We start from the raw sequence: 22,190 nt of genomic DNA, 5'->3' as shown, positions 1-22,190 counted from the left end.
GGCCTTCAAGAGGCAGCTGGACAACCACCTGTCAGGGATGCTTTAGGGTGGATTCCTGCATTGAGCAGGGGGTTGGACTCGATGGCCTTGTAGGCCCCTTCCAACTCTGCTATTCTATGATTCTATGAACAATTAGCTGGCCTTTCATGACACCCTGGATCAGCTGGTGCACTCTGTTTAACATGAGTCAGGGCAGTCTTCCGTAAGATTATGCTTGTGTAACTTTCACTTGTTTCATCAAAGTCTTGCCCGCACCCTTGTCTTTGTCTGCCATTGAATGCGTGGGAAACCAGAGTGTAATCAGCCTTAAGCCATCAAAGGATCTACCCTTTCCCAACACTCCTACACAATGTGCAGAAAGTGGATAGGGGTAAGTTTTTCTCCCTCTCTTCCTCCCTATGGGATTTGCTTAGGGAGAGAGCTTCAGCTATTGGGCAGTATAAAAATGTAATAAATAAATAAATTGCTACTACAAGACGTAGAGGCGGCCACTAACTTTTTGAATCCAGTCTTTGTAACCTTTGTAAACCGCCCAGAGGACTTCGGCTATGGGGTGGTACATAAATGCAACAATTAAATAAATAATAACTAAACTTGGACAGCGTTAAAAGGCAATTAGATGCAATCCTGGAGGATGAGGCTATCAGTGGCTACTAGACCTGGCACCTGTAGATTACCTTGAATATAACAGGCAGCCCTGCTGCTGTATACCAATTGCTGGTGAACACTAGGCGGAAGCGTGTTAATTGCTTTTTTCACAGATTTGCATGTAACAACACTGCAATTATCTTTGTTGTCTCAAATGCACAATTGGTTTCTTACGAACCATAGCAGGAATGGGAAACTAGTGACCCAACTCCATTCCAACTCTCATTATCCCTGAACATGCTGGCTCCCAGGGCCTATACTATAGTAAAGAAAGACTTAAGGGTGAGATCCTATGCATATTTAGACAGAGAAAAAGTCCTACAACTCCCAGCATGTCCCAGCCATCCTGAGAGTTGCAGGGCCTTTTTCTATCTAAACATGCATTGCACCCTAAGACAATACTTTCTTATTAAAGGTGCCATTCTGGTTGTTGTTGTTATAAACTAGGTAATGCACGATTGGATTCAATTAAACGCTCATGGCAGCACTGATGAAATTAGTAACCACCTGTACAAGACTTTACATTAATATGTCCCAGGTGGGAAACACCAATTGTTGCTGCGTCTGTGGTCAATCACAGGATTTCTACTCAAGGTGAGTATAAAGATAGATATTTCACATCTGTCATTTTGTACCAAGAGGACTAAAAATATAAATACAGGAAGACGGTACCTGTTTCAGCACATGTTTAGGGTGCATGGGCTGGGGTGGGCTGGGGGAGGAGGATCCCAACAAACACACATTACTAACATTGGCCCCGTTCAGACAACACGCTAAACCATGCTGCTTAACCACAAAATGTTTAACGGAGTGCAATTTTGTGGTTAAGCAGCATGGTTTAGCGTGTTGTCTGAACGGGGCCAGCGAGTGCAAAACTAAGATTCCCCCCCAACCCTATTTCTTTCAGTTTTCTTGGCTGTGATGTTGGAGCGGGCTGTTGTTTTCTCCTCCCTTCCCAGCCTGTACAAGGAAATACCCCCCTACCCCAAACAAAGCTGCAATCGTATGCAGATTTACCCGGAAGTAAGTCCCTGGCTTGTCCCTTTAACAAAGTAGGACTTCTTCCTTCCAAGTAAACATGCATGGGACAGGGCTGCGAGGCACAGTTCTGAGCGTTCTTACCCAACCCTACACGCATTCATTCACACGTTCAGGTAGATCCTCGCACCTGTCCGCGTTCCCCATCCGGCTCCCGGCTGCAGGCGAAGATCCATTGCGGCGGGTCGGGCTTGCCCAAGAACTGCCGAACCAGTTCCAGACCGATCCCGCGGTTGGCTCCGGTCACCAGGACACTGCGCGCTCCCAGTCCCGCCATGAGTCGTCGCGGTGGCTGCAACTCAGCTGACCCGGGAGGCTTTTCCCAGTGCCCTTATTATACAACTGACCGCCCAGCCGCCGCCGCCTCCCGACCCCAGTGCACATCGCCACCTTGCGGCCGCAGGCGAGCGCTGCCGCCTGAAAGGAACGAACCGTGGAGACTGGAGACTCGGTTTTCAGTTGGACTATGAAGGCGCTCTGGGTCAGAACGATAAAGGTAGGATGACCATATGGAAAGGAGGACAGGGCTCCTGTACCTTAAGCAGTTGTATTGAAAGGGGAATTTCAGCAGGTGTCATTTGTATGCATCCAGCACTTGGGTGAAATTCTCTCAACATGACAATAGTTAAAGCTGCAGGAGCCCTGCCCTCTTTTGTTTCTGGTCACTCTTAATCCTCTGATATTGGTATCTAGAGCCAATATCAGTTTGTTTTCTAATGGGCCTCAGAACTGTTGTTTTTAAATGGATACTGTTGTTTTTATGTTCCTGATGGTTTTTAAATTTTGTATACTTTTTTAATGTTTACTGTTTTAACTTTTGTGAACCTCCCAGAGAGCTTTGGCTGGGTGGGGGGGGTATATAAATGTAAATGTAAAGAAAATGATGTACTGGAATGTGAAAGAAAACATCTACCACAAGAACAAATCAGTGTGTATCTCAGAGTGTTCCTTCCATTGCAGTAAAGTCTTTCAGCCGAAAAAAAGCTTTTGTAATCCATCTCAGTTAACTGTTGTGGAGATTCTAAGCTCTGAGGATATAAAACCCATGCTAGTATGTACTTCCTCAATTTTTAAATTGTATTGCTTTTAGAATACTTTTAATTTTAGTCTTGTGTCTGTAAAGCCTGGATACCAAATTCTACCCTACGTATAATTTTATGTGAAGTTTTAAAATGTATTTTACATTGTTCTCTTTTAATATGGCATAGTCCTACGTTTACTTTTACATAGAATTTTAAATGTATTTTACCTTGCCCTTTTTGATATGATCTTCAAACTAATTCAATAGGCTCTACTCTGTTCTTAAAACAAGAAAAACCCAACAACCTTTGCCCTATTGTATAAATCCCAGCATATTTGCATCTACAGCTGTGGCTATAGCATAGGGTGACCATATGAAAAAGAGGACAGGGCTCCTGTATCTTTAACAGTTGCATAGAAAAGGAAATTTCAGCAGGTGTCATTTGTATGCATGTCGCACCTGGTGAAATGTCCTCTTCATCACAACAGTTAAAGGTTCAGGAGCTATACTAGAGCGACCAGATTTAAAAGAGGGTAGGGCACCTGCAGCTTTAACTGTTGTGATGAAGAGGGAATTTCACCAGGTTCTCCATATATACAAATGACACCTGCTGAAATTCCCTTTTCAATACAACTGTTAAAGATACAGGAGCCCTGTCCTCCTTTTCATATGGTCACCCTACTATAGCAAGACCATTCAAGCACTTAGGTGTGTGCTTGGGTAACCAATCTCAAAGGCAACTATTAACACTTTATATCTGTTGTTATGATGGAAGGTCTCCACACCTTAAAAAATGATATTATAGAGCTGGAAAAGGTGCAGAAAAGGGCAACTAAAATGATTAAGGGGCTGGAGCATCTCTCCTATGAGGGAAGGTTACAACAGTTGAGATTGTTTAGCTTGGGAAAAAGGAGGCTAAGGGGAGACATGATAGAGGGGTACAAAATTAGGCATGGTGTGGAGAATGTGGACAGGGAGACATTTTTCTCCGTCTCCCATAATACTAGAACCCAAAGGGGTCATCCCATGAAACGGATTGGTAGGAGATTCAGGACAATTAAAGGAAGTACTTCTTCACACAGCGTATAGTTAAATTATGGAATTGACTACCACAAGATGTAGTGGTGGCCACCAGTTTAAAAGGGGGTTTGATAAATTCCTGGAGGAGAAGGCAATCAGTGATTACTAGCTCTGATGGTTATGTGCTACTTCTAGTATCTGAGGCAGTAAGCCTGTGTGCACCAGTTGCTGGGGAACATGGGTGGGAGGGTGCTGTTGCACCATGCCCTCCTTTGTTGGTCCCTGGCCGACAGCTGGTTGGCCACTATGTGAACAGAGTTCTGGACTAGATGGACCCTTGGTCTGATCCAGCATGAGGGTGCTTCTTATGTTTTTAAGGAGAGAGAGGCAAATTAACAGTGGAATCCTATACATATCTACTCAGAACAAAGTCCCCCATTGAATTTAGTGCTTACGCCTTGTTCAGGCGGCCAATCAGGGTGCGTGAAGGGCCGGGCCGTGCCACGTGCAAATTTTGGAGGGATTCACTATGCGTGAGCCCCATCTGCATTATTCATGAGCCCCTCTGTGGTGGGGGGACTGAGAGGTAAAAGAGCGGGGAAAGAGCGGGACTACCAGCGTCCACAGCAACACGGGCTTTACCCTAGTATTTCATATACTTCAGTGAGGTAAACATGTTAAAGCTACAAGAAGAACTCTGTGACAGAGCAAAAGAAACAGCCGTACCATGTCAAGGATATATAAGGCGCTGTCTTAGCTCAGTTGCCCATTTGGCCCAGAACTGCCTGCTTCTCCTGGAAGCAGATCTCCAGTGTTTCAGACAAGAGATTTCCCCTTGCTCAGACTGTGACCCTAGATACCTTAACTGAAGGACCCAGGAATGGACCTTACACACGCAAAACACGTGCTGCACTATTGAGCGGTTGATTTGTTTCTTGCCCAATTTCTTTTCCCTCCTCAGGGGCGCCAGTCCAGCATAATTTAATATAAATCATCAATCACTCGGCAAAATACAGAAGAGCCCCAGGCATGCGCTGCAAAAGCCTGGCTAAGTCAACAGTTGCTGGGCGAATGATCTATATTTGTCCACTCAGTTTCACTTCAAGAGTGAGAGCAAAGGAACAAGATGACCCGACGGGATCACAGTGTCCTGGTGAGAGGCTCCAAGCTATAGGTGGGAGCAGAGGTGGCCCAAGACAGTTTACTGCCTGAAGCAAAGAACAAGACGTCCCATTCCGTGTACAAAAACTGACCGGCAATGGCAAAACTGACCGCGATAACGAGAGACAAATCAACAGTCGCATTTATATCTGAGCGGAAACCTCTGATAGAATTTTTGCGAGAAACAGAGAAAAATGATGTATTTGTCTGTGGATTCAATGAGTGAGATATAGTTAACTTAGAAGAAAGAAATGAATTTGATTATTGTGTTAAATGTATTCAACAAGGAGCAAATATAATTCACATCTCTGATGTGTAGAGAGCCAAAAACATACCTTCACTTTGGTTTATGTATTTCTGTTTTTCTTTTTCTTCTTCTTTTCTTTTCCCCTTTTTCTCCTTTCCTTTCCTTGTGTGTTCATTTTCCTTAGATGTAATGTCTTTATGCAATGCTTTTATGTCATATATGTTTATGAAACAATAAAAAAATGATTTTTAAAAAACCCCGTGACTGGACTGTTTCTTCTAGACTGACAATGGGACAGCGTCCTCCCCTGCACCTGAAGGCAGACGTCTAGCTTAGTAGTCACAGGGCAGGCTGCCCGGCTCACAGTGTTGTCCCTACCAGCAACTGCCGCCTGAGGCAAACTGCCTCACTCTGCCTAGTGGTAGAGCCAGCCCTGGGTAGGACTCACACAATTGAATGCTCCCCCAGGGGAGAAATCATTTCCACACATTAAAACCGTTCAGAGAGCTTCGGCTATTGGGTGATATAAAAATGCAATCAATCGATCAAAAACTAGCAGGTCTGGGCGAAAGCTAGAGTAGAACCTTCCTCTTGAGCATTTATGCTTTCAATTTGCAGGGATAATTTCTTTCCCATGGTAGAGCGTCCCTCAAGTATGCCCCCTCTGCTTATACCAGCGATGAAGAATATCCAGTCCACAGAAGTTCCTCATCTGGTCTCAGGCAGCTTGAGGAACATGTGTGGGTCCCGCCCCCCCTAAAGGCTCCCCTGGTTTTTTAGTTAATGTAGGATGCCAGGAATCATACATTTTTCTGTCAGATGTTCCTAGCACAAATTTTATATTTGCTCTTTCTACGCACACACACACACACACACACACACACACTAAAATAAGTTCCTTTTAGGAGCTTGATTTTAACTGCTGGTTGACATATGACTGAACTGGGTCCACCGATCACACAAAATTATTCTTCAGCTTTCCAGATGGTTAACTGAGCAACTTTATGGCCATAGAAAAGACCGCTTTCTTTTGTGGGAAATAAAAATAAAATGAGTTTTTTAAAAAAAACATTTTAGAAAGAAAAGAATGAAAAAGAAAGGTTTTCTTCTTTTGCAGTAAAATCCAAAAGTTAAAAAAAATGGCCATTTTTACTATAATATTTATATTAGACTCACAACATAAATCACAAATTAAGTCACCCACATAAACATAAATGGGGAACATGTCTATGCCTTTATACATCTTGGTTCTTAGAATTTCATAGTTGTATCCAATCCACACCTTCTGTACCTTCTTTCATCATAGGTATTGCTGTAGAAAAGACAAGAAAGTGGAAGGAAAAGCAAACCATCAGCTGGAATTAGCTAACCAGGCTATGATGTATCTTATGCCAGTCAAGTAGAAGGCTCCCCCCCCCCCCTGCAGTCCATAGGATATCACCAAGCTGCCTATTATGCTAGCAAGGGCAAATGTTATGAGTTAGAACAAACATTTTTGTTAACTAATTTGACAGCAATTCTCTCTCTCTCCTCTCCCCTTTCTACACTTTAGGATTATCCCAGGAAAATGGAGGGATTGTCCCTACCTGCTCCCAGGATCCCTTGTGTGTCATTTGGATGCACAGGGATGATCCCACGACAATCCCAGGAAAAAAGGCAGGTGTAGAAATGGCCTCTCTCTCTCTCTCTCTCTCTGGTTAATTACAAGTGCTGTGTTCTGATCTAGGAGAGATTCTAACCTATCTTATCTCATAGAATCATAGAATCATAGAATAGCAGAGTTGGAAGGGGCCTACAAGGCCATTGAGTCCAACCCCCTGCTCAATGCAGGAATCCACCCTAAAGCATCCCTGACAGATGGTTGTCCAGCTGCCTCTTGAAGGCCTCTAGTGTGGGAGAGCCCACAACCTCCCTAGGTAACTGATTCCATTGTCGTACTGCTCTAACAGTCAGGAAGTTTTTCCTGATGTCCAGCTGGAATCTGGCTTCCTGTCACTTGAGCTCCTTATTCTGTGTCCTGCACTCTGGGAGGATCGAGAAGAGATCCTGGCCCTCCTCTGTGTGACAACCTTTTAAGTATTTGAAGAGTGCTGTCATGTCTCCCCTCAATCTTCTCTTCTCCAGGCTAAACATGCCCAGTTCTTTCAGTCTCTCATCATAGGGCTTTGTTTCCAGACCCCTGATCATTCTGGTTGCCCTCCTCTGAACACGCTCCTTATTGCTCCTTATTGCTTCTTATCTCTTCTTATTGCTTTAGTCCTCTTTTCTATGTTAGCCATCTGATGGAGTTGGATGGGCAGAAATTGGAGTGGTGTTTCAGTACCCCAGTTGGACTTCCTGGAACTAGAGGGACCGACTGCTTTTAACCCAGTAGATTCATACAGGAAGAGGTATCCCATCAGGTATTGCAGTCCCAAGATGTGTAAGGCCTTATAGGTCAAGACCAACATCTTGAATTAGGCTTGGAAATATACAACCACCCAGTGCAATTGGGCCAGAATCGTTATTATATGCCCAGACCTTCTGGTCCCCATGATCAATCTAGTCACCCCATTTTGCATGAGCTGCAGCTTCTGAACCATCTACAAGGGCAGCCCCACATAGAGTGCATTGCAGTAATCTAACTTGGAGGTTACCAGAGCATAGGCTACTGAAGCCAGGTTATCACTGTCTGAATAGGAGTATAATTTGGCCACCAATCAAAGATGGTAGAAGGCCCTCCATGCCACTGAGGCCACCTGAGCTCAAGTGACAGAGATGGCTCCAGCAGGACTCTCCAAGCTATGAAACTGCTCCTTAAGGATGAGTGCAACCCATCCAGAACACCATCCATCTGGTCAGAGGCTCATCTTCTTCCTGTTGCCTTATTTATTTGATTTCTATCCCACCTTTCTACCCAAAAGGGGCACTCAAATTGGCTTACAAAAACAATTTAAAATAGATTAAAATAACAAAACACATTAAAATACAATGAAAACACACCACAATAACACCTCTTAATGCATTGGCCCATGTTTGGCTGTTATGTTTGGTCAATGAAGGCCACAAATTCCCTGCTCTGCCCAGAGCTGAAGGTATCTTGGAGCTCTCTGTATAGCAAGTCATTTATTTATTTATTTAAAACATTTATATCCCGCCCTATATCATTAAGATCTCAGCTGCGAGGTAGTTGAGCCCTAAAACAATTCAGCAGGAAAAGTCAGCTTTCAGTTTAAATCAGGGCAGCTTTTGACTCTCTCAGTGACAAGTGTGAATTCATGGGTGTCTGCTACAGAAGCAACATCTGTAGTCCATAACATTCCAAACTCAATTGTCCCAATAAACGCTCATGTTGCTCAGAATTCCCACATAGCCTATACAATGAATCCTTCTTTGATGCTTTTTTAAAAAGCATCTGTAAAGCAAAGAAGGCTGTTGACTCCTTCGAATTCACCAGTGCAGCTTCAGAGACACTCACATACACACTGTCCTGCCTGGAAAGGTTGAGCAAGGCAGCCAAGTAGCAAATTGCTGGTCTTTCCCACAGCCACCGCGTCACACCACTCGAGCATGAAATGGCAAAGAAGGCCCAGAATGAGGGGAGCACTAACAGAAGCCTCCATCCCATTGGGTTTAAAGTACCCTTCACCAGCTTGGAGACTTCCATTATATCTCACAAAGCCTCTTTTAGTTCATGAAAGCTTACGTCGAAATAAACGTGTTAGTCTTTATGGTGACACAAGACTCTTTGCTGTGTCTCCCCAACCTGACACCCTCCAGATGTTTTGGACTACAACCCTCAACCTGCCTGCCCATTAGCCATGGTAGCTAGGGTTGATGGGAGTTGAAGTCCCTTACAATCAGGCTTCCAAAAAAATGGAGGACAGCCACATTAAATGGTTCAGGACCTTGGAGAAATCCTCGGGAGTGGGGAATTTGTCCCACCCAAAGAGCACAGTCACCACTGAGCCCTTTTATGCTCTGTGGCCCTGACTAACTCTCCCATAAGGACATCAGAAGAGCCCTGCTGGATCAGACCAAGGGTCCATCTAGTCCAGCATTATGTTCACACAGTGGCCAACCAGCTATTGTCTAGGAACCCACAAGCAGGACATTGTGCAATTGCACCCTCCTGCCTATGTTCCCCAGCAACTGGTGCATACAGGCTTACTGCCTCCATTACTGGAGATAGCACATAGCCATCAGGACTAGTAGCCATTGATACCTTTCTCCTCCTGGAATTTAATCCAATCCCCTTTTAAGGCAATCCAAATTGGTGGCCATCACTACATCTTGTGGTTGTGAGTTCAATAGTTTAACTATGCACTGTGTGAAGAAGAACTTCCTTTTATCTGTCCTGGATCTCCCACCAGAGATTCTGAAAAATGCAGAGGTTTAAAGGTGCAGCCTCTGGTCCGGGACGTAGCACTCCATCAGCTGTCCTTGACCCTTTGCTTAGGATGCACCAAAAAGGTCAGGCATGCCCCCTGAGAATAAGAGGAGTTCTCTGAAGGTCCATAGGAAATCATGGGAGCTGCAAATGCTCTCATGGATTCCATTGAAATGAATACCAGCTGCAAATGACCTCCAAATAAAAAAAGGAATGGATCCTGAGAGGGAAGGGAATGGGTCACAGGGATCTTGATTTATTTATTTTAGAATATATAGTGCTTTCCATTTAAAAAACTCACACACCAAAAGCCCAAAGTGGTTTACATCAAATTATAAAACAATACATCATTATAAAAGCACACAACATTTAGACAAGCTAATGATCAGGAAAAGCCAGGCTAAGCAAATAAATTTTCAGTAACAGAAATGAAATGAGATGTTTCATATCACTCTTTCTGTTTCATTATTTTAAATTGCCAGAAGCGTAGCCCTGTTAGTCTGTTACAGCAAAAACAACAAAGTGTTTTGTGTTTCTTAAAGTCTAACACATTTAATATAGCATCCAGGACAGGGATGAAGTGGATAAATTTGTTCATTTTTAAGATACCATATTCTTATTTTAAATGTTAATTGTGATGTTTGCTTTATTATGAATTATATCCTGTATGCCACTTTGAAGAAATATATCACAAAAGGTGGCTTAGAAGTCACATAAAATAAACAAATACAGAAATCAATATTGTGTCTAATATTACCCACATTGACAGAGAGAAATAATTGAGAATAGCAATGACCGAGGAAGAGGTGTTGGAATAACAGCCCTTGGGACTAGTATCTTGAGAAAGATGCAGGGATAACAGCATCTCTGTGAGGAGGAATGCCATGAACTGTCACCTGACAGCAGCCATTCAAGTAGGCAAATAGCAGAGGGAGGGAGAAAAGGGAAGCAGACTCATTCCATTGGCTTAGCTGTTGGCTCCTCCTCCTCTCCTTGAACCTACTCATTATAACTTTATGTACTGGTGACTGAGTTTGATTTTTTCCTTTACCCTCCTAATCACTTTTCCTTTTGTGCTGTCTTTTAGATCATAAGCCAATGAGCAGGCCCTATTTGTATTGATCTAGAAACCTCTCTCTGACAGCCTCTGGCTAATGAGCAAGGTGAAACAGCTGTTAAACAAATAAACCATTACACGCTATCAGTTCTATAAAGTCACAGCAGGATACATTGTCCAAAGGGCACCCAGAAGGCATGCCCAGATCCATGGTTTGCAGGCAAGTCCCTCTTTATCCCGTTCTTCTAAATGATTGCTGTCTTCATGCTGTCATTTCCCCTCCCCAACTAAGCAACAAACCACCTTTATCCAGCCCCTTGGTGTAGCACTTGCAGGGACCCTCTAGGGCAGCCCAGTTTCTTTTTGTTTGTGTTGTGCTGGGGGCTGTTGTGTAACACTGGACTGTTGCAAGATATAGTTTCTGAAGTGACTTTAGGAACAAGGCAGCTTTTACAATCTTAGGTGGAGGAGCTGGGGCTAGATTTCACTGGGCTTTGGGTGACGGGAGAGAGAGTGTGTCAGTTGAGCCTGGGCTGGCAAGGGAGATGGCAGGACTGAAGGCATACAGCATTTTGATAACTGGATCCAACCGAGGCCTTGGCTTGGGGCTGGTTAAACAGCTGGTTGGGCAATGCAATCGGCCAGAATGGATCTTCTCCACTTGCCGGGATCGAGGCGGACCAGGTGCCCAGGTGAGCCCCAGGGAGGAAGGAGTTGTGTCTGGGGATGAGTACTTAAAGACAGGAATTGTCTCTGATGCCAAGGGATTGTCTGGGTTCACACAACACACTAACCTAGGGGGGATCTACACTACTGCTTTAAAGCGCTTTATAACAGTTTTGACGAAGAAGCTACAGGGCTAAGAATAAATTGGTCCAAATCAGAGATGATTTTGTTTAATTATACTAAGAAGGAAGAAAAGGAATGGGAATATAAGGGAATAGAAATGAGAGTTAAGGAGGAGATTAAATATTTGGGAATTAAAATTACAAAAAATCTAGATAATTTAGAAAAGGAGAATTTAACGAGGTTAAAGAAAGAGGAATTAGAAAAATTGGAAAAATATAAAAGATTAAATCTCTCTTGGTTTGAAAGAATAGCATTAATAAAAATGAAGATTTTAGCTAAAATTAATTTTGTGTTTAGGATGTTACCAATAAAAATTTCAGAAACTGAGATAAAAAGTTGGCAAAATATTATTAATAAATATTGTAATGGAGAAAAGAAAGCGAGGGTAAATAAGAATAATTGGTATTTAAGCCAAAAAAAGGGAGGATTGGGTCTCCCAAATATAAAATTATACTATGTAGCAAATAGACTGAGACATATTGTAGAAGCAATTATAGGAGTAGGAGATTTATATTGGATGAAGGATAAAACTACAAGTAATGTAGAGATGAGTTTGGAAAATGCCTTTTTTAAGGAAGGAGGGAGAAAGTGGGTTGAAAGTATAGATAAACCACTCCTGAGGTCTCAATGGGAAATTTGGAGTAAAATTAAAGGGAAGCTGCTTCCGAGCAACTCTCCCTTATCACCGGTAATAATGTGAAAGAATTTCCCAGGGGAGCTGAAGGGTAGATTAAGTAAAATATTAAAAGAGAAAAATAAAATAAAATTAAAGGATTGGTTAAGAGATATAAATACAAGAGAAGATATGGAAGATTTGTTAAAGGAGAAAAAATTATCTTGGTTAGAGTATGCGCAATTAGAACAATGGAATAAAAAGTGGATTAAAGATAAATAGAGTTTGTAGAGAAATGACGAAGTTTGAAGAGTTAATAGTAAATAAGGAAAAAGGTAAAGGAGGTAGTATAGTCTTAAAAGGGTTAATGAGCGAAATATATAAAATATTGTTAGAAAAGGAGTTAAGGGATAGCTCAGGGAAAATGGTATGGGAGACAGATTTGAAGGTACAAATAGGGCGACAGAGCTGGGAGGGGCTGTGGAAACAAAGAGTGTTGAGAAGTATGTCAGTAAGAATAAAAGAGAATTCTTTTAAAATTTTGTGGAGGTGGTACCTAATCCCGATAAGATTGAATAAGATAAATGAGCAGCATTCAGCAAATTGTTGGAGAGGTTGTGGGGAGAAAGGAATGTATTTACACATGTGGGAATGCAAATATGTGCAAAGATTATGGAAGATGGTGTTTTTTGAAATTGAAGAAATAGTGGGAATGAAAATAGAACAAACACCAAAGATTGCATTACTGTCACTATTTGAAGATTTAAAATGTGGAAAAGAAACTAAAGAGCTGATATCGAGTTTGCTGACTGCAGCACGATTGATGGTAGCTAGGAACTGGAAGATTCAAGGGGAATATTCTATTGGAGAATGGTATAAAGAAGTATGGGATATAGCTATTAATGATAAACTGACTTGTAATATTAAGTGGAGAAAAGGTATAACCAAAATAAATGAGTTTGAAGGAATCTGGAAACAGTTCCTAATATTTGTGTTTACTAAGGGAAGTGGGAAACCGCCAGCAGAAGAAACGATAAGATTTTGGAATCAGGAATAGATCCCGAGGTGGGGGGCGCACTTTTATGTTAAAAATGATTATGTATGGTATGATATTTTATAGTTAATATCTATTCAACATATATGTATTCAACATTTATTCAACATGTATGTAGTGGTTGTTTTGATGTTTTCTTTTATTGTAATGTTTCATTGTATGTTTAATTAATGTGGAAAAGCAATAAAAAAAAATATAACAGTTTGACAACTGTTTGGGCCCAGGACACACTGCATATACAGTTTTCAAAACGTTTTCAAAGTGCTTTAAAGTGCTTTAAAAGCAGTAGTGTAGATCCCCCCCTACACTCAGTGGTTGAGCGCGGGTTGTTTGTTGAACCATGGGTTAGCGTGTTGTCAGAACACAGGACATTTTCTGCAGGATGGCTTGTTAACTATGCAGTGTGGTTTATTTTTCTCAAACAAGCCATGGGGGCACTTTTGTATGGCCATCACAATGCCACAAATACATTTGCAGGTAAGAATGGAAAACACATGGAATTTAATTTTCGGTCTTTCCTTCCTATCCTGCCTCAAATATTCCCACCTCCAGAATTTGCTGTTCTATCCTAAATTTCTGGTTTTCTTATCTTTCAGGAGTTGAAGAATTTGGCAGCCAAACATAATGGAATTGAGATAATTTCATTGGGTAAGTGCATGACACTACAAATTCTGTCTTTCTTAAAATGATGGGGAGAAGAGTGAAGATTCAACACACTTTAACAAATTTTGGGGTTTGGGGATACAGATTACAGTTGAAAACTGATGGGCACTTACCTTGAAATGAGTCCCAGTGTGTTAAATAAGGCTTACTTCTGAGTACACATGAACAGAACTGTGTTATAAATGTTCATTGGTTCTATATTTGTGGTGTTCAGTTAGAATATAAAAGATATACTTAGGAAATTGTTGGATCTAGTACAAAAGCAAGAAAAAAATCCCTTTATTTTAAAATTAATTTTTAAATTCATTTTAATTCATTTTTATAAAATCAACAAAAAAACTATAAAGAGGAAAAGAATACACACACACAATTTCATATGCATGTATTGAAATTGATATATTCAAATCTATTGATATGTGTGTATCTATCTATCTATCTATCTGAAAATACAGCATTCTAAGAATTATACGTATAAGAATTATACATAAATGCAGACCAAATACCCATATATGTGTCCATTCGCAAGTGTCATTTATATACCCCCATTCAAATGTTGAAAGTGTCATTAGATCCTCAATCCATTGTATTATAGTAGGAGAACGTTGTAATGGAATCACTCCATTTGACTCAGCGATTCCCCGACCGGAGAAGGGGGGTCTGACTCAGCCAGCCCAGACACACGCCCCTTCACTGCTGCTTGTTAACCCTTTACAGTCTAGGTTCTCAAGGAAACCACGCCACATTCCAGAAATAGGGACCAAACACTTATCCTAATACCTTATCCTCCCCCTTTACACGCTCAAACCTAATAGAATTCGCACTCACTCCCCACTTTTACCACCCACCAGCCGTAACTCCGGCAAGGTCCCTTGCCCAATTGTACCCAAACCTGGATTTAGAACAAAACAAACATATAACTCTGTGACTCAACCCCTTGTTGCTCACTCTGACTTGACTTTACGTCACTCAAATTAAGACTCCTTCCCTCAGCGGCCGCGTGGAGCCTCTGCCATCCAGTCGGACGGCCTGGATGCTCTGACTCACTCCACACATGCTGGACTCCTGACACCCACAGGAAAGAGACCGGACCCTTAGGTGCCTAAGCCTTTTATCCCTTTCTGGGACCCCCTTGTCACCAGACCCACCCTGACCAATAGAAACCCCATAGCAACCCACATCTCTCCCGAAGGAAGGGGGAATGCTCCCAGACATTGCACAGCTGCAACTTGTTACTCCCCCCCCCCCCGTACCAGCCCAGGGAGGCGTTATCAGATGCCAGGTGCTTCTCGACCAATGCGGCCTTGGCATTTCACTTGCTACTCCCTTTTCAGACACAGAGAAACTCCCTCTCCCTAGGATGAAGCAAAAGATGTTCTCTTAAAGGAACCATGAGCTCAGCCCATGACAAACGTTTATCTTTCCAATGTTGTAATATCAGTCTTTTAGATGTCAAAAGGTCGTGGTGAATCCATTTGCTCTGATTGTGTGTTGATTTTCAGGGAGCAGGTAGATAATTTGAAAGGACGTAACCTAGATTCTAACAAATGTTACAACTGCAAATATTGCCATTCAGCCATAGCAGGTAAACTGGACTTAGCGTGACAAAAACTCAGCAGCAGCAGCTGCCACTGTAAATAATATTCAAATGTGTGGTATCTAAAAATTAAAATGTGTTTTATAAATTAGATTGAGGAGTGGACTTTAAAATTATGCTCAAAGTATTTAAGCAGGGATTTATTTATTTATTTATTTATTTATTTATTTATTTATTTATTGCATTTATATCCTGCTTCTCCCCCTCTTTAAGGAACCAAAGGCAATGTACACAGTCCTCCTACTCCTCTCCAATTTATCCTCACAACAACAATCTTGTGAGGTAGGTTGGGCTGAGAGTCTGCGACTGGCCCAAAGATACCCAGTGAGCTTTCATGGCTGAGTGAGGATTAGAACCTAGATCTCCCGACTCCGTGTCCAACACTCTAACCACTACACCACACTGAAACTGCCAGGATCATTTAGAATCTGCTTACTCCATGACTTGCATCATCATCATCATCATCATCATCATCATCAATTTTTTGCCTGCCTCTCCATTTTGATTGAGGCAGGGAACAACAATAAACGATAAAATACATAATACTCAAAACATAATATACATTGTTAAAAACTTCCTAAAAAACATCCTAAAAACATTTTAAAAACATCTTAAAATTCCATGGTATCTCAAGATGGGGAGCGAGCATTTTTATGCATGTTTCAGAGGGTTACTTCTTTCAATATGTCAAATTCTGGAGCATCTAAACACTTAGGGTGCCTTCACAACTTATGCAGCAGCAAAAAGGTTTGCAAGTGTACTTTCAGAGGACAGGAAGCCTTGGCATGTATTTGTATAACATTTGCACTGGCAACCATGTACTGGTCCACGTGCACACATTTTTATTTGCTGTACATCATATATGGATTCAAATGTGCTGTGTGAATTGATCCTTAGTCCTCTGCATCTCTAGAGTAAGAAGAGTGCGCGCTACGGAGAGGTGGAGCAAGAATGCTGGATGGGGTGCAGAGCTAGATCCTGGCTGAAGGTGGCTCACTTTCATCACTTTAAAAATCTTTCTTTTTGCTGCTGTAGACACTTCTGACCCATCCAGCATTGGGGCTGCTGCAACCAGAGTCACCGAGCGACTGAAAGGAGCTGGGTTGAATCTGCTGATAAACAATGCAGCGATTTTAAAGCTAAACACTCTGGAATCTGAGACACCAGGTGACATGTCTGAGCTGTACAAGACCAACGTGATTGGGCCATTGGTGATGAGCCAGGTAAGGCCATCCTGTGGAGCCACAACCTCATCTGCAAGTTACAGGGAGGGGGTAGGGTTGTGGCTAGCAAGTTAATGCGTGGGAATTTGGGGTATAGCTAGCCTTAGGTACTCTATAGCCTACAGTGGCCCCGTTCAGACAACATGCTAAACCATGCTGCTTAACCTCAAAATGGTTAACAGAATGCATTCCATTAACCATTTTGTGGCTAAGCAGCATGGTTTAGCATGTTGCCTGAATGTGGCCAATGTGGCATTAGAGAGCCAGTGTAGTGTAGTGGCTAAACCACTGGACTGGGAGTCAGAAGATCCATGTTTTAGTCCCCACTTGGCCATAGAAACCCACTGGGTGACTTTGGGCCAGTCACAGACTCTCAGCCCAACCCACCTCACAGGGTTGTTGTTGTGAGGATAAAATGGAGAGTTGGAGGATTATCTACACCACCTTGGGTTCCTTGGAGGAAAAAAGGTGGGATATAAATACAATCAATAAATATTTATGCTCCTCCCTTTCCTCTCCCCCATCTCTCTCTGCCTTCCTTCATTGCTGGGTGCACATAGCTTGTTCTCTCTCTCTCTCTCCCTCCCTCCCCTGCTGGTTTTGTAGAACACAAAGAAATGGACTGAACAAACCATTTTGAAATGCTAGCTGTGCTTGCATTCACATGTGCACGAATACTTGTGGGTAAAGCTGTTTCCTTCCCTTCATCAAAAGAAAGATGCGGTCCCTTTTTTAGCCTTTTGTGTGCATGTGAGACTGGTAACGCTCATTCAGTTCTGCCTTTTGTTTTTTCTCTGCTAACTTCCTAACAGGAGGCAGCAATGCCAAATAATCCTCATAACCTTCTTCATATAATTGTCTCAAGATATTGCAGAGCCCTTAACATCTGGAGAGGATGTGACCAGATGCTGGTGCTTCCTGCTGATGAGCAATAGGTAGACAGTTGGATTTTCCTGGAGAAAAGGGATGGAGCATAACTGTAACAGCTGCATAAGAGCCATAAATGTTATATGTGGCTGTGGAAATGAAGTTGTCATCTCTAACCCTAATGCCCCTGTGTCAGGAGAAGGTGTTTCAGGTAATCAATCAGAATCAGATTCAGAACTAGAAGACGCAGTGTCAGACACCACCCAGCCTGTGCCAGTGGGGGAGGAAGCTCTCAAGGGAGAGGCCTCAACTGGAAGTCTCCCCCCTCCAGAGCTTATCTCTTCAAAGCCAAATCCTACAAGCTCAGTTGAAAGAGAAAGAGCTTCTGAAAGTGAGCATTCTGACGCGCTAACTGATGCTAAGGTCCGCCAGAAGCTAAAACACTCAGCGCAGACAGAGGCCGTGAGAAAGTCAGAGAGATTATGCCAGAAACTACCACCGCACCAGCCGCTTTGAAGTTATAGACATTTGAGACATTATTTCTTTTCTTTTTGAACAGACAATTGTCTTGCTTAGTTTGTATAGTTTTGCCTAAGGAGTCATTTCACAGCAGTAGCCTCTATACAAGTTAAAAAGACATTTGTTGCTTGAAATAAAGCTTTATAGATCACTTAGCAAGTTTCCTCATTTCTCCTTCCATTGAAAGCAGGAGCAACTGAGAGACACAACAGAAGTGATGGTGGAAGGTTGCCACTCTTCAACTAGGACTGGAAGCAGCTGCCATCTGGACAAGCTTGGCATGACCCTGTTGAGTCACTGCTAGGCTACCATTTGCCCTCACACTTCGGCCTTTGCACTGTTGGAAGGAAGCCCAGCCCTCACCACAGAGTGTTGGCTGTCCTTGATTCATTCCTTTCCTTCTCCAGGCGTTCCTGCCCTTGCTGAGGAAGGCAGCTCAGGAAAGCACCCAGAAAGGAATGAGCTGCAGCAAAGCAGCCATTATCAACATATCCAGTGAAAACGGCTCCATCACAAATGTTTTTGCATGGTCTTTGGCTCAAACCATCTCTTACCGTTGCAGCAAGGTACGTGTTGTGATTCTAAGCCCTTCTGCCGAGATGTGAGACAATAAAGAGGTCTGCTGTGCATAGACATAGACATCTCTTCAAGCCTGAACGGAGTGTGAATGCTAGGAGCTATCCTCTAAGCTTGATTAGCTTAACAAAGCAAGGCAGTTACTTTTCAACTAAATGGACAGTATCCCTCACTTTTACAGGCTTTTACTGAACTCCTCTTTCAAAGAAGGTCTTCAAGTTGTAACTTCCAGCGAGTGGCTAGCTTAGCAGAGCACTTCCCACCTGCGGTACACTCTGGGATCTGCCAATTCCGGCAAAGACTGAGGATGATCTCTGAGCTTGGGTCTCTTGTATGATAAACTCTTGGGAAGACTCTTCCTTGACACTTGGAGAGTCTTAGAGATACACAAGAGGGAGAGTGGGCCTGATCCTCACAGTAAGGACATGCTAATGTGGTACTCGCATTGGTAACCTCACAATTAGGTTAGTATAATGTAGGCTATGTAGGGCTGCCTTTGTGCCTGGTTCTGAAATTGCAGCTAGTGCAGAAAGCAGCAGCTAGAATGCTAAGTGGGACACTCAGCCATGTTCACATTATACCCGTGTTAAAAGAAATGGCTGCCTAATATTAGCTACTGAGCCATGTTCAAGATTATATTGTTGACATGGAGCGGATCTACACAGCGTACTGAAGGCGCTTACGTGCACCTGCAGTGCGCCCCCAAAGCGATTGTGTAGATCCTGCCCTGGAAGAGGCGGAGAAAGAGGTGGCTGGGGAATCCGGCCGTGTCCTTGCCGCCGCCGCCCACCACCCCACCGGCCTCCTGCTGCCGGCGAAAGAGCCACCCGGGTCGGAGAGCCTCTTCCGCTCTCCGCCCCGCCTTCTTTCGCCGAGCTCTCCGACCCGGGTGGCTCTTTCGCCGGCAGCAGGAGGCCGGCGGGAGGTGGGCGGCAGCGGCGGCAAGGATGCGGCCGGATTCCCCAGCCGCCGCCTCCTCCGCCTCTTCCAGGGCAGGATTTACACAATCACTTTGGGGGCGCACTGCAGGCGCATGCAAGTGCCTCCAGTACGCTGTGTAGATCCGCCCATACAAAGCCTTAAACAACTTGGCACCATGATACCTAGCGGAACGCCTTCCCCTATATATATATATATACACACGTGGCCTTTCAGAACTTCAGAGGAAGCCCTGCTGGTTGTTTTGCAACCAACAGAATGTTGCCATGAAATATCTCAAAGCCAGTCCTTCTCGATGCAGTGGCATAAGACTCATCATGAAGGTGATCCAGCACCTGTAAGGGCACATAATTGCACCTACTTCATGGTGCTGAACCTGCCAGAGAAGGTTTACCTTGCTGCTTTCATTGCATCCCCAAGTAGCCACCCAGCTGGGCTTTTCGGAGTGGATCAGGGATGATTTCATCTACGCCAGTGAACTCAATACTGGTGGCAGCAGCCGACCTCTGGAAAAACCTCTCCCATTGCAGTTTGGGAGGCAGAAAATGTGGTATGTTTGAAATGCCTGCTGAAAACACACTTGTCTACTTGTTTCTCTGACTTGTAATGACTTGCAATGAATCACATGCCGCTCTATCTTACTGTTTGTATGGCTTTTATTGTAATTGGGACCAGGTTATCTTAGGGATCACCTCACCCCCTATGTCATAGCCCAGTCTTTGCGATCATCAGAGGAAGCACTCCTGAGGGTGCCCCGTGCTCCTGAGGTTTGCCTCAGGAGCGCTTGCAGGAGAGCATTTGCAGTGGGGTGTTTAATGTCGCAGGAGCCACCCTCTGGAATGCGTTACCAACGGTCATTAGACAACTCCCCACAGTTCCAACATTTCGACGTCTCCTCAAGACCCATCTTAGAAGACTCCTCAAGACCCATCTTTTCACACAGGCTTTCCCTGAAGTGTGACCCAGCCTGCCACAGTCTGTAGCGTGAAGCAGAGTGTGCAATTTTATCGGTGATTAGTATTATTATTATTTTATAATGGTGTAGTTCTACTGTTATAGTTGTTATTTTGATGGTAGAATACTCTATGTTCACTGCTTTGAAATTTAATGGAAAGCAGTATATACATCATAAATGAACACATTACCATTATCATCATCGCTTATTATTATTATTATTATTATTATTATTATTATTTGCAATCAAATTGAGCAGTGATGCCATTGGGGCAGGAATTTGGTGCAAAAGTTCAAGGCACCATTTAACAGAATGCGTAAGAAAGCCAAACTCGCTGTAGTAAAGCCAAAGCCTTACTACATTTTGGAGTGAATGAAGTAATACATATTCATCATCTAAAAGTGGGGGGGGGAGGGGCTAAGACCATTAGGTTCAGAGTCAAAAATTACCAAATTGCACCAGTGATATTTCGAAGCAAGCCCAGAGAGATTTGTTCAGGGTTGTGTATAGATGGACCTAAAAAACCAAACAAAGAGAATATCTCAGTCCTATGTGGTTTTCCTTTTTACTTGCTGCCATCCTATAGAACTGACGAACATCATTCACCTTCCTGCTTCTGGTATCTTTCCCCTCCCAGGCAGCTCTGAACATGCTCACACGGTGCCAGTCCCTGGGATTTGCTGAAGATGAGATCCTGTGCGTTGCATTGCATCCTGGATGGGTGCAGACAGAAATGGGGGGCAATTTCGTAAGTGATTCATGATAGAATCTCATCCTGAGATTTCATGTAATGTATTGTATTCCTTGGACCTACATTGAAGTGAGGCTCGAAGTGGATAATACATGAATTTGCTTTTCATATTTCAAAAATATTGTAAATACCTCCTCTAGATTTAAAAGGTACGAGATCTTGGTCTGATCCAGTAATGAAATCTAGGGTGTTTTCAGATAGAGGGCTCCAAGTGCTTCTTATCGAAAGGCATTGCACAGCTATTTCATCTTTTCCTCCTTAACATAACAGTTTCGGGTAAGAAAAAAGATGGAAGAAGAGGTGGGAAGTCATGGGAGAGTTACAAATGGAAGACGTCCTCCTTGGGGCTGCCTGTAAAATCCAGCGTCATCTGGATGCCCCCTTTGACTCATACATTTTCCAAACTCCAACCCAGAATTAGATGTGCTTTTAATCCATTTTTTAAAAAAGTTACACTTTGTGTGGAATTGTGGCTGGATCCTCAACTCTGGCTTTACCGAACCTCCTAGGAAACCCAGAAACAGTGCATGGACTGGGTACGGAGTGACCGCCTTGCTGTTCTTCGTACCCAGAAACAGATACGGAGTATAGTTTCAAAAAGAGCCCAGTTCCATGGCTTCCAGATGCCTCCCGGCTTGATCTGGGTAAACCTCCAGCGGAATAGAGTTCTGTCCAATTGTTGAGATTGCTTGCCAATTTGCCATTCGTAGCTGAAATTGCTGCAAGAAATTCATGCAGAGTGATCTCAGATGATCTCATGCATTTCTAGTTGTATTTTTGCCCAGCTTAGGTCTTCCATCACTCTTTTCTCTGTTGTCTCTTTCCAGGCCCCACAGAGTGTAGACCCAACTGCCCGAGACATCATGAACACTCTGGCCCATCTCTCTGAGAAAGACAATGGGACATTTATGAACTGGGAAGGGGAAGCCCTCCCCTGGTGAGGCACCCATAGATGCCTGCTGGCCTGAACTGTTAGACACTGTGTGAATTGTGCCTTTCATTAAACATGCTATGTTCTGCTGGAAA

General features: G+C 43.2%; 2 protein-coding genes across 6 annotated transcripts in view; one reads left to right on the top strand and one right to left on the bottom strand.

The window, feature by feature from the left end:
• LOC134408772 (C-signal-like) overlaps window positions 1-14,820 on the bottom strand; it is a 26,232-nt gene extending 11,412 nt beyond the window's left edge. Inside the window, exons 1-2 of one of the 5 annotated variants that reach the window (XM_063141194.1) lie at window positions 14,785-14,820; window positions 6,340-6,447 (exon numbers count right to left, since the gene is read on the bottom strand). In XM_063141194.1, coding sequence (XP_062997264.1) covers window positions 6,340-6,378 — 39 coding nt within the window. In that variant the 5' untranslated portion in view covers window positions 6,379-6,447; window positions 14,785-14,820. Of the gene's footprint in view, window positions 1-1,816; window positions 2,007-6,339; window positions 6,448-10,265; window positions 10,390-13,853; window positions 13,992-14,685 lie in introns of those variants that run through there. The other 4 variants (XM_063141193.1, XM_063141195.1, XM_063141196.1 and 1 more) reach the window with 4 other exon arrangements.
• On the top strand, window positions 10,822-22,190 carry LOC134408771 (C-signal-like). The gene is made up of 6 exons (XM_063141191.1): window positions 10,822-11,253; window positions 13,674-13,725; window positions 16,370-16,557; window positions 18,351-18,509; window positions 21,051-21,161; window positions 21,992-22,190. The coding sequence occupies exons 1-6, from the start codon at window positions 11,107-11,109 to the stop codon at window positions 22,103-22,105; spliced, it is 771 nt and encodes a 256-aa protein (XP_062997261.1). The 5' UTR covers window positions 10,822-11,106; the 3' UTR covers window positions 22,106-22,190.

The sequence above is a fragment of the Elgaria multicarinata genome, chromosome 14, assembly GCF_023053635.1.
Source record: "Elgaria multicarinata webbii isolate HBS135686 ecotype San Diego chromosome 14, rElgMul1.1.pri, whole genome shotgun sequence".
In the NCBI taxonomy this organism is placed as follows: Eukaryota; Metazoa; Chordata; class Lepidosauria; order Squamata; family Anguidae; genus Elgaria; species Elgaria multicarinata.
This window is presented reverse-complemented; position numbering and strand designations above follow the sequence as displayed.

Coding starts and splice junctions, on each gene's coding strand:
- LOC134408771 (XM_063141191.1), top strand. CDS start 11,107: ATGGCAGGACTGAAGGCATACAGCATTTTGATAACTGGATCCAACCGA. Junction 11,254..13,673: donor GAGGCGGACCAGGTGCCCAG/GTGAGCCCCAGG, acceptor CTTATCTTTCAG/GAGTTGAAGAATTTGGCAGC. Junction 21,162..21,991: donor CAGAAATGGGGGGCAATTTC/GTAAGTGATTCA, acceptor GTCTCTTTCCAG/GCCCCACAGAGTGTAGACCC.